This window comes from Venturia canescens, chromosome 11 (assembly GCF_019457755.1).
Source record: "Venturia canescens isolate UGA chromosome 11, ASM1945775v1, whole genome shotgun sequence".
In the NCBI taxonomy this organism is placed as follows: Eukaryota; Metazoa; Arthropoda; class Insecta; order Hymenoptera; family Ichneumonidae; genus Venturia; species Venturia canescens.
Window position 1 is genome coordinate 13,710,369 of NC_057431.1, and position 12,895 is coordinate 13,723,263.

At 41.4% G+C, this 12,895-nt stretch overlaps 2 protein-coding genes across 2 annotated transcripts; both read left to right on the top strand.

The window, feature by feature from the left end:
* The first annotated feature begins 2,787 nt into the window (after positions 1 to 2,787).
* LOC122417768 (uncharacterized) lies at positions 2,788 to 4,080 on the top strand. Its single transcript, XM_043431564.1, has one exon. The coding sequence runs from the start codon at positions 2,788 to 2,790 to the stop codon at positions 4,078 to 4,080; it is 1,293 nt and encodes a 430-aa protein (XP_043287499.1).
* Positions 4,081 to 4,257: 177 nt separating this feature from the next.
* LOC122417769 (uncharacterized) lies at positions 4,258 to 10,244 on the top strand. Its single transcript, XM_043431565.1, has 2 exons — positions 4,258 to 6,069; positions 10,023 to 10,244. The coding sequence occupies exons 1-2, from the start codon at positions 4,258 to 4,260 to the stop codon at positions 10,242 to 10,244; spliced, it is 2,034 nt and encodes a 677-aa protein (XP_043287500.1).
* The last annotated feature ends 2,651 nt before the right edge of the window (positions 10,245 to 12,895 follow it).

Consider the following 12,895-nt stretch of genomic DNA (forward strand, 5'->3'; position numbering starts at 1 on the left):
AGGTCATTGCGGGTCCTTAGATTCCTTTTCTCCGCAGTAAAAGTTTTTTTTGCTGGAAAAGTTCAGTTGTAGATTTTCTAATTTTTTGGGAGAAAGTCGTTGGAGGGGATTCAATGCTCGCCATTAGTTGAAGTGTTGAAAGTAAGCGAAATCCTCCCTGTTTTTTTTCTTCCTACGAAGAGTTAAAAGGGCATTTTCCTGACGAGGAAAATCATTCTACTCTCAGCAAGTCTTCACCGACTCATCGAAAGGTTTTTTTTCAAAGTTCGCGTGAAAATAAAAAAACAAAAAAAATCAAAAATGTTCTCAATTGAAATTATCGACCTCACGAATGAGGATGTTTATGAACGCGAAATTGAAGTGATAAATATTGAAAGTGATGAAAGTTCGAGTGACGGGGATTGTGCCCAAAATGTAATCGATATTGAAGATGAAGAAAGGGACGCGAACTGTGCCATAAGTGATGAAACGGAGGACGATCTATCCCTCTATGAAGGGTCTTTCGAGTTCCCCGATAGTGAACGTGTTGCGTCACCCAATTATAATTCAATCCGTATTGATATGGAGGATTATAGTGAAGTGGCGCTGTGGAGGGCTGGTGGGGACTTGTCTCTGAATTCGTGGGGCTTCGCGACCAGTACCCCTATACCAGCTACATCGCCGGAGGAAAGCCGTGACGATTGTCGGCTCGAAATGATGCGGCATCTGGAATCGGTTGATGTAACACCGATGACCCAGATTTGCCGCATGCAATCATTTTATGCCGACGATCAACAATTCTCGGTCTGTACGAGCTGTTTCGTACAGGCCTCAGATGCGTACGGACGAGTCACCGCGCACTTCACCCACCTGAGGGGGCCGTATGACGTCCTGGACGATCGGTGGTGCGGCAATTGTGGGAGATCGCTATCATTATTCGTCGCTGAAACGATGTGCCGGATATGTATGCAGTGACGGTGAGTTTCATCTTGCACAATTCTTTTTCTCATTTTATAATTAATGAATTAAGAATTTTTTTGTTTTTTTTTTGTTACAGGAAGGCTCCGATTTTTTTTTTACTGAATAATAATGATAATCATAATAATAATCATAATAATAGTTATAATTATAATATATAGTTTTAATACTTACCGGGTCGTTATCGCGTCTCTTAATAATAATAATAATTTAAGAAGTAATAATAAGTAAATGTATCTAGTTATAAGAATAAATACTGTATATATCATCGAAAAAATTTTTATTTTCGGATCCCCTCTCCATAATTTCTTTTCATCTCACTCCCTCTCTCACACCCGCCACTTAACCATCAGGCCCCCCCCCCCCTCTCCCTGCATTGCCGCCAACCTTTCTGACCATCCCCTCCAAACAACCGCACAACGGTTCCCCCTCCACATCCTGCCCCGTAGCAGACCCCGCGCCGCAGTCCCCGCGCTCCCCCGTCCCCGCACCCCCCCTGAGATCCCATGGGTTAGGTCTCTCCTAGCTACTCTACTTTCCGCACTGTCAAAATCAACCGTATCAACACGAGCAAAATTTCAAGCAGACTTATACTTATAATAATCTATAATTACAAGAGATTATTTGATTTAATTTATTACTTGTTCTGTATCGTTTATCAATTTTCTATTTATCCATTTACTTATGTCCCAATGATTTTTCATTTGATTTGATTCAGTTAATTCAATAAACAATCTATAACTATGTTTCCCCAGAAAGAACTATTTTATTAAAACCCCTCCTATCATTATTATTATATAACGATTAATGTTAATAGTTTATATTCTTTAAGCAGTATTTAAACGCCTGTGTTCGGTCTCAACACGTGTTGACCAGCCCTGGTCAGAAAAAAATGCTAGAGCGTACGCGCGATAATCCTCGAGCCGAGAATCCTTCCGAACTGACCCTCATAAAAATCGCGCCTATGTAGCATCTTATTAAGTTTTATAATTTTTACCCATTTCAATTTGTCATTTAAGCATTACCTTTGAAGCCGAAACACATTTTTCTACGGTAAGTCGCGACATTTGGTCCGGCTCACAAGAGTCCATCTTTGTCTAACCATTTAGCGGATTTTTCCAAGTTTTTTCCCATATTTTTTGTAACCCTCCTTCCCTTTCTACATTTTTCTTCGAGTTCATTTTCCACCATTAAAACAACTAGTAGTTCACGAATCTTCGAACCCAACGCATCGTGCAACACTCCGCGAATTTGTAATCATTCTTCTTCCTTCGCGTCACTCTAACCATAGTCTTTACAAGTTTATCTAATCTACCGTTTCATGTTTAAGAATTGTCAAGACTAGTATTAAGATTAAAATAAATATTAGAAGGTTGTAATAAACAGCCCGATTCTATTTATTTAAACAAATTTCCTACACCCCGTTAAGTCGTGCTGTAGGCGTTCGCGTAATCGATCGCGAACATTTTAATGGTCCTTCGAGCCGGATTGTGTAAACCTTCAAGTTACAACTGCTAAATTCCAACACGTGCAAAAAAAGGAACTTTAAACTTCTCAGTACATGTGAAATAAACATATCGTAAGAGTGACAATATTGAACTATTGTACAAGTGATCGAAGACTGAGTAACGAAGCACAACAGTCACATCTATACGAGCTGACACTACAATTCCAAGACGAATCAACTACTGGATCTTCAGAAAGGGCGCTTCCTGTGGTTACATCAACACTCGCCAACGATTCCAGTTCACCGATAAGGTAAGCTCGTTAAATAAGTGAGTCACCAATCGTCCATTCCGCCCACAAGTAACTCCTTTCCTAAATACAAAAATGGCGGAAGAAAGAAGATTATCAACTCTGCGCCGCAAAAGAGGCAACATTCAAGCTGCGATTACAAACTTCACAAAAATATTAGATTCGTGGCGAGACAATAGAAATCAACGCGATCCTTATTATTTACAAGCAGCGTATGAGTCGCTGCAAAAAACTTTTTCGCATTTTTCGGATATACAAGATGAGATTGAAGAATTAGATATAGCCGAAGTCTCCAAACGCGAAGCATTTCAATCGAATTATGACTTGACAGTCGCTCGTGTACGACGATATCTAAAGGAATCAGAAATAGAGGCTAATAACGAAACGCGAAGTTTATCAACACCAACGATTAGACCCACGCCATCGGTCACGCTTCCCGCTATTACATTACCAAAATTCGATGGCAAACCGGAAAATTGGGCATCATTTTTCGATCTTTTTGCATCACTCATCGACAAAAATGAGGACTTAGCACCTGTACGAAAATTACAGTATCTCCGGTTGTCTTTATCAGAAAACGCGGCGTATTCTATTCAATCTCTGGAAACTACGGACGCTAACTACGAAATCGCGTTAGACATCTTAAAGAAGAAATACGAATGTACTCGGCGAATTTTACACCGGCATTGGATACAATTACGCGAATATCCAAGCCTACAGAAGGACTCACCGGCAGAAATAAGCAAATTAATAGACACAATTCAACAGCACATTCGAGCGCTAGAAACTTTAGGAGCACCAACCACTAGCTGGGATATTCCTCTCATCGATCTCATTCTAATGAAAGTGTCTAGAAATACCGCGTGGCAGTGGGAATTAACCCTAAACGACAATAAAATGCTAAGTTACAAGAATTTGATCTCGTTTCTTGAAAAAAGAGCAAGCTGCGTGGACTTCTCAAGTACAAATGAAAATGTACCGCGAAAATCGTATGCACAACGGCGAGACATCCAGCACCCCCGAAAGCCAGACGCCCATACACAAGCCTTTGTCACATCCAACGCGGCGAAAGAAACGAACACGCCACACTCATCGTGCGTCTATTGCACTGAAGCACATTTGATCTATTATTGCGAGAAATTCAAATCCTTGCCACAAGAAGAGCGACAAAAGGCTGTTGCAAATGCATGTTTATGCTTCAATTGCCTCAAAAAAGGTCATGGGAGCAGCACATGTCGATCTGAGATCTCATGTCGGAAATGTCGAGGACGACATCACACATTATTACATCGCTCACCAGAAATCAAAAAATTAGAGGAACAAGCTAAAGAAATTGAGAGTCCAGGAACCACGAATCCGACCGCGTGACTAGAACCGGAAAAGAAATCAGAGTCTGTTCCAAAGACCATCGCGTTGATAGTAAATTCGGCAACAAGCGACCTGATGGTCACAGCAATCGTTAACGTTTTAAATATTCATAAAAGGCCAATTCGTTGTCGAATTTTAATCGATACAGCTGCCGCTTCCAACTTCATAACTGAACCGATGGCCAAGGCTCTTGGTTTACAGAAGAAGGAATGTTCGATTCCCGTCGGGGCGCTCAATGAGCTCACAACAATTTCTGAAGGCACAGTCACCGCGACAATTCAATCACGAGTGAACAACTACGAACGAACGCTCACATTCTTAACAATTCCAGCAATTTCTAATCTTGTGCCCGATCAACCAGTCAACAGAGGAGAAATAAAAATTCCAAAAAATTTGAAACTTGCCGACCCAGAATTTTATCGTCCAGCTCCAGTGGACATGCTGATAAGTGCTGGAACAGCATTATCGTTATTGAGTGTTGGACAACTAATCTTATCTTCTCCCGATGGCCCAGAATTATACTTGCAAAAAACACAACTCGGCTGGGTCATCGGAGGAAGCGCTCCTTCGAAACAGTCATCGCGCACGAGCAACTGTTTCGTAACAAGCGAACTTCACTTCGATCTAAATAAATTCTGGGAACTAGAAGAGATTCAACACAATGATCGCCAATCCGAGCAGGAAATTCTTTGTGAAGAGCACTTTAAGCGAAACGTATGTCGAAGCTTTGATGGTCGCTATTCTGTAGCGTTACCATTTAACGATAAAAAACCTAAATTGGGAGAATCTAAATCGACAGCTTTGAAACGATTATACAGCATGGAGCGGAAACTATCCCGAGATCGAGAATTCAAAGAGTTATATGAAAACGTCATGAAAGAATACATCGACTTAGGACACATGTCACTGGTGTCCGAGTTGGAAGAACTAAGGCCGGGTTTTTACCTGCCGCATCACGCTGTCATAAAATCAAGTAGCCTCACCACCGCACTCAGGATTGTTTTCGACGGCTCAGCGAAGAGCTCTACAGGGATCTCGCTCAACGAAGCCCTTTTCGTGGGACCCACTATTCAATCGGAACTATTTACGTTACTATTAAGGTTTCGTAAATACGCCTACGTCATCACCGGGGACATAGAAAAAATGTATAGGCAATTTCTCGTTAAACCCGAAGATCGAAGCTATCAGCGCATACTTTGGAGGGATGAGAACGATGAGATCAGAACATATCAGCTAAACACACTGACATTCGGATTATCTTCAGCGCCATACTTGGCAATTCGGTGTTTACATCAATTAGCACAAGATGAAGGAAAGGACTTCCCTCAAGCCGCAAAGATTCTGCAAGAAGACATGTACGTCGATGATGCGCTCACTGGAGCAGATACAATAGAAGAAGCTATTGCCATACGTGACCAATTGACTGAATTGCTTGAACGAGGTCAATTGAAAATTCGACAGTGGGCGTCGAATTCTACTAGGATACTGGAAGGATTGCTCCCAGAAAGTATCAATAAGCATTTACTTCTTAACGATTCACCTACAATAAAAACTTTAGGTTTACAATGGAACTCATCTACAGACAGTATATCATACAAGGTAAAACCACTCACATCACCAGCTATCGTCACGAAACGCGCGGTTTTATCTGAAATCGCTAAGATTTTTGATCCGTTAGGACTCTTAGCCCCTGTTATCACTCAAGCGAAAATTCTAATGCAACAGCTCTGGAGATTAAAGCTAGACTGGGACGAATCGTTGCCCGAAGAATTGCATACCACATGGATTAATTATCACCAGCAATTGCAAGCGCTGAACGAGTTTGGATTTGACCGTAAGGTTACAATCGACGATCCAGTCAATATCGAACTACACGGTTTTTGTGACGCCAGCGAAAAGGCATATGGCGCTTGCATATACGTTCGATCACTCAATCGTGCTGGAGAGAGTCACTCAGCGTTATTATGCTCCAAATCGAGAGTAGCACCGGTAAAATCTGTAACAATCCCCCGACTTGAACTATGTGGTGCCTTGCTACTAGGTACGTTAATGGAGAATGTAAAAGACGCTCTGCAACTCAACATAAATCGCATCACATATTGGACAGATTCGACAATCGTGCTGCACTGGTTACAAACATCCCCACACACCTTAAAAACATTTGTAGGAAATCGCGTGTCCGAAATTCAAACGAAAACCGACGTGCGCCATTGAAGACACGTTCGCACAAAGGAAAACCCTGCCGACTTCGTATCACGCGGTCAAATGCCTAACGATTTTATAGCGTCAACAGTTTTTTGGTCAAGGGGACCGACTTGGTTAAACGAGCCTGAAGAGAACTGGCCAGAGTCCATCGTTTCACCTCCACCTGAAGTGATACCTGAAGTAAAACGCGTCCAATGTTTTCAAACCACACTACCAGACAACAGTCTCTTAACGAGATATTCATCATTGACCAAGCTCCAAACGATCACTGCTTATTGCTTAAGATTCAAACTCAAAAATCGAAATAAGGGATTAATATCGGTCTCTGAAATGTCGGAAGCATTGTTCACTATCATTCGAATGATACAACACTCATCGTTTCCAGGAGAAATCCATAGCATCGAGAACAAACTATCCATCGATAAGAGCAGTCGAATCTTATCATTAAATCCGTTCATCGATAAGCACGGCATATTACGAGTTGGCGGAAGACTGAAACATTCAGTTATGCCGTTTTCACAAAGTCATCCAATAATAATGCCAAAATCACATCACGTCACTGGTTTACTAATTGCATCAGAACATCGGGAACATATGCATGCTGGGGTTCAGGCAACTTTATATGCTTTACGACGACGTTATTGGATCGTGGACGGACGGAACCAAGTAAGAAAAATCATACGACAATGCCTGACCTGCTCAAAGTTACAACCGGTGTCGATCGGGTACCTGATGGGAGATTTACCCGCGGCACGGGTCACACAAGCGCGGCCATTCAGCAGGACAGGAGTCGACTTTTGTGGGCCCTTTTACATTAAAGAAAAGAAACATCGAAACAGAAATAAAATAAAGGTTTACGTGGCTATCTTTGTCTGTCTCGCGGTCAAGGCCGTACATTTAGAAGTCGTCAGCGAATTAACTTCCGACGCCTTTATTGCAGCGCTCAGAAGATTTATTGCTAGACGTGGATTTTGTGTGGAAATCTATTCCGACAATGGCACAAATTTCGTTGGCGCAAACAACGAATTAACCCTACACCTCATGTGCCTTTTTTCATACCCTCAACCTCATGACCGGGGTTTGAACGCACCCCACTCTTTTTCTGCTTATAAATCCGGTCCTACGATGCTAAACTGACTTTATCCTACACCATTTTCTTCGTTTTTTTATAACGAAAAGAATGATGTACGATAAAACTAATTTCAATTGAATTTATATATTAAAAAATCCGTCGATAATCAGTCGATAATATCGCTTGTTAGGACGGGAGCGTAGTTTGAAGTTCGCGTGGGGTGTGCTCACACCCCAGTCATGCGTTCTAGGGTTAAAAGAGTTGCACAGTCTAGTATTTGACGAAAATGGTCAGCGAAAGATCAATCATTTTTCTAGTCAGAAGGGAATAACCTGGCATTTTATCCCTGCCAGAGCTCCAAATTTCGGTGGTCTCTGGGAGGCCGCAGTCAAATCTTTTAAACACCACCTCCGACGAACAGTCGGAATCAATCTTTTCACGTACGAAGAATTCAGCACTTTTGTCACTGATATAGAAGCTATCTTAAACTCACGACCACTCACTCCTATTTCCACTGATCCTAATGATCTCCTTGTATTAACTCCTGGTCATTTCTTGATTGGTGATTCGCTAACGAGCTTGCCAGTGTTACGTCCCAGGGGGGAGGATTAGTTGGGGGCGCACAGTCGCCGATTTAGAGAAGCAGAGTGTACGTTGAGTACCTCTGCCAGTGAGTCTTCTTTGGGACTTGTGCGAGGCCCGAGAACATATACTATATTTTCAGGTATACGTGACCTTTTATTGTGGTTGTGCCCGCGAATTGGAAGGATTTTCCAATTGTTGAGCGGTGTCGAAGGCTTGATGAAATAAGTACACTCGATGATATTTTGTTTATTACAAAATATTCTGATGTGTTTATTGAGACACTTATGCACTTATTTACTTTACAAATTAAGAAATTAAACTGTTAAACAAAGAGTTAGCTATTATTCGGAGCTCTCTAAGATGAATTAGGATTTAGAGAGAGGAGAGTTCTCCGATGTTAATGTCTTTATAGTTCGATGCTAACTGACTAACAACTAAGATTCTTAGCCTAGTTAGAGTTCGAGAGGAGGATGTGTTTTTTGGGGGTAGGATGCTGTAGAGGGGGTTTGTTCTCTGTGGTTTTTTAGTTTGGATTGGGTAAAAAGTATCGTCTGATTTGGTGATTGGATTTGAATATGGGGGAGACTTTTCCGGAGATATGATTGGAGGAAAAGTCGCTCGAGATTTCTTAGAATTAGGGAAAGTGTGTTGAGCGGAGTTCTGAGATGTGCACGTGTTGCACTTGAGATAAGAGCATCTGTTTTCGGGACTCGTGGGAAACGCGAGTTTCGGAACGCGTCTCTGGAATTTTGTGTGGATTTAGGAAATGCTGCATTGATAATAAATTCAAGGATAGGAAATCGGTCTTGGACTGTTTATTTCTGGTTTTCCGTGCTCGTCTTGTAGGATTATTTATGGCGCCGGAACGTCGGGGAGAGTCTACGGCACGCGTTGTGAGTGTTTAAAGAATGGACAGTTGAGGAAAAAAATATGTGCGAGCGCCGAGTGTCTCGCAGGATGTATTTGTTATGGATGGTCTGGATACGCTCTGTGTTTATATATATTCTTAGATACGAACTATGTATCGACAAATGATGATAAAGGTTAGGAATATACTCGTGATAGCGTTTGAGTTGAAGAGAAAAAGTGAGGGGCGTTTAGCGTAATGCTAGGACGTAACACCTCCCTCCTTTAGATTGAGCGTCTCGCTCAATTAGATTAATCAAAATTTAATCGTGAGAGTTTATGAAGGATTGGTAATCATCGTTTGTCGATTTACACTGGAGTTAGATTTATTGAGCTAAATTCTTAAATCTTAAGATTACAATGTTGTTGTGACATTTATTTTATTGTCGTTTTACGTTCTTACTAATAGGCGTTTGAAGAATATTTGTTTGTTATTATTTATTTCCTATATGTAGTGATTAAGATATTCGTTGAGTTTCGACCAGTTGTTCTGGCTAATTTTCATTTGATGTGTTGTAAAATAACGAATTAAGGTATGTATTGTGTTACAATATATGTTACAATATCTTAATCAATAATTTTGAGGTATTGTTTATTATTACATAGATTTTGTGTCTTCAAGATTATTGTTAATTATTTTTATTGTTCTTATATGAAATGTATATATATATATATATATTCTAGTTTAACATTGGTATAATTTTCCTGAGTTTCAGAGTTCGATGGGGGTATTCGAGGTGGGGTTGCTTTTCGCTTCATTTCAGCGTAGGAGTGGGATGTGGGACTAAGGGTTTGTCTTTAGTGATGGTGGGGACTAGGGGTACGACTACGTTTTTGGTGTCTTGACCAATAAGCGATGGCGATAGTTTGAGTCTAAGGGTGGGTGTTACTTATTGTGCTTATTTAAAGCGTGGTTCGAGTAATTTTCCACACAATTCTTCGAACTCTGACCGAGAGCTCTATTCTCAAAACTTCGACAAGGTTCCGAGTCTAAGGACTTCTCGAAACAAGACGGAAAAAAAAACGAGAGAAAAAGAAAAAGAAAAAAAAACATGGCTTGCAAGAGGACATTTATGCAAATGATCGAGGTTAGTATGTTTGTTTTCATTTTGCTTTCACTTGCATTTATCTTCTGGTTCGTACTAATTTGTTGTGTTCTTTTTTGTTTTTATAGAGTTCCGGAATCCTCTTTATTGGGGATTTCAAGCGTCGGAGAGTTGAGAAACTCCAAATCCGGAAGGAGAATCAATGGTTGGAGGATGCGAACATCTTTGATGTTTATTGCATTCGATGGTTGATGGAGGGCCGCATGGGGACGATCCACCCGGAGGAGGATTGGAACCATCCGGCGTGGATGGATCCTCGCGGGATCTATGCCGCGTACGATCCCGATTAAGGGAGAAAGTTATATTGTTGGTTTAATGTTCTTTTCTGCCTTCGAGTTGATGTAGTGGAGGATTTTCTGGGGCTTCCTCCTCTTAATGGGGAGGAAGGAATAAAATTACAAAACAGTATTTCTGTTTTTTTTCCTTTTTTTTATAAAAAAAAAAATTCCTGTCCTCATTATTTTTAAGTTATCGTTGTTTGTCTTCATTGGTTTTTGTCTGATTGTTGGTCGTCCTTGGCTTTGCCTAGTCGTTTTTTCGTCGTTGGTTCTCGTCGTTTGTCGTCGTTGGGTTTTCGTCGATATTTTCGTTCGTTTTTTGATTATTTGTCGTGTATCGTCGTTGGATTTCGTCGACATAGTCGTCGTTTTTCGCTCGTCGTTTGGTTTGCTTGCTGACGAAGGAGGACGAGAGAGAGAGAAAGAGAAAAAAAAGAGAGAAAAAGAAGAGGGAGTATGTTAAATATGGTAATAGAGAACAAAAGAGATTTGGGGGTAGAGAGTCAAAAGTTAGAATTTATTTGAAATGTTTAGTTTAGTTAAAGTATTTGATTATTATTGTTACTATTATTATTATTATTATATTTTTTTTTTAAATGTTTTAACTGGGTTATTTTCATAATAATAAAAAAAAAATGTTAAATTAGTATATTCGCGTTTCTGTTTTGCTCGCGTTATACTTGTTCGTTACCCTGCTTTATGCTGGGGTGGGTGCGCGGCTGCCAGATTGGCGTTGCCGTGTTTTCCGCATGGGGTGGGGGACAGGTAGGGTATACCTGCGGCTTTTGGGCTTTCGCTGGTTCGTTTGGTGCTGCGGCGCTGATACTCTCTAAGGGTACCTCTCCATTTCCATCCTCTTCTAGCTCGTTGTTTTCTTTTTTTATGTTTTCAGGTTTCCTGGCTAGGTGGAGGAGAAGGTTAGTAACCGAGTCCCAAATCGAGCCTATGAGCCATACGCTCCAACCGTATATGGAATGGAGTGCGTAACCGTGCACTAGTGTGTCGATTACAAATTTTATGATTTTCAGAGTGACCCACATGCCAAGCAGTGTTGCACTGAATGTGCCCACCGTATTAAAAAACGAATAGACTTTTCCCCAAGCTCGTTCAACTGACTCCTGGATGAATTTGTCGTTTATCCAGTGGGTTATTGTAATGCCCTGGTCAGCTGCGGCTCGACCTGTCGCACCACGAGCTAATGTGTTCAATACGGCATTGCGTTCGACTGGAAACATTATGCTGGTTCGCAGGTTATCGAGGTCGCGGGGTGAATAGATTCCGCTCTCTGCGAGGTGTGCGGGGGTAATGAAGGTCCATGACGGTTGCGTCATAGCCGTGATTTCTTCCGGCGCTGCGGCCGGTGCCAATTGGGGTAGGGATTGGTACCAATTATTATTAATGCGGTACATAGGTGAAAGAAAAGAATTACATTCGATTTGATGTCCCGTTTTTGTGATAATTCGAGTTCTGGGCATCATAAACAGAGATTAATTTCCTCTTTTGATAGGGAGTTCTTGATAACACTCTTCTGTTTTTCTGGTAGCTACATTGACCGGTACGCATTTCGCTATTCGGATTACCTCTCCGGCGACGTGCGCTATATAACCCGGTTCATTCATGTAGTGATATGCAAATTCGGCTGGTGCGAGAGATGCGAAGCCTAACGTATTACGCAAGACTCGTTTTTCTATTTCGCACTCCTGCCTGATGACGTTATTATAACGGCTAGTTATTTGGCTACCGAAGTGCTTTACGACGTATACGAATTTTGAGTTCATGTAAGCGAAAATGTCCATGTTCATTACCGATATATGTTTGGTTGTGAAAACGTCGCCGTTTACTTGTTCGAGTATGAAAAGTTTGGGGTGTTCGGTTCTGATGAGTTTATAGCCACAGACGGAAGTTTGCCCTTTTATTGCCAATGCGAATGTTATATCGGTAGAAGTGATCGAAAAGATTTCTTCTCCACTCGGGGAGCCTTTGGTATCTTTTATTCTTTCGGCTTTACCTTCGTATATTATTTCGTAGTTTTTAAATCCGCAATGTTCGTTTGGTAAGGGGTCCCAATGGGTATAACCGCCTTCCCAGTCGAGGCATCTTCCCGACGTGTGTTTACAGCGATTACCCGATCGTAAAATAATTTCGTTCAGATCGAGGCTCACTTCGGCTGTGTATTCGTGAATACCTATATATATCTGGCCTGTGACGACTACGTTTTCCCAGGTACCGTAAGGGTCTGAGTATGACGTTCCTTGGCAAGACCCGTGTCTGTCGACGCTACCTGCCATTGTAACTGACCTAGGGTTGGTGGAGTTCATTGCCAAGTTGCCAAACACGACATTGTACGCTAGATACGTGTTCGATCTGTGAATGCTAAGGCATTCTTCCGATGAAGTTTCTTTTATGAACTCTACTATTCCGTATTCTACGTCTGAGCTATGTGAAAATGCACCACAATGCCTTACTGTTCTATGAATTTCTATTTTGCATTGTCGAACTTTAATTTGCGAGAACTGAACTCTCTGTAGAAGCTGAATTTTTGATGTAGTGATTATCGGTTTATGAATCGGAATATCGCATTCCTTGATGTCCAAGAGAGACAGTGTTGTTATGTTCATGGCCGGTGCTCCGCAATCGTATGCGATTAGGGCGTGACCCGCTTG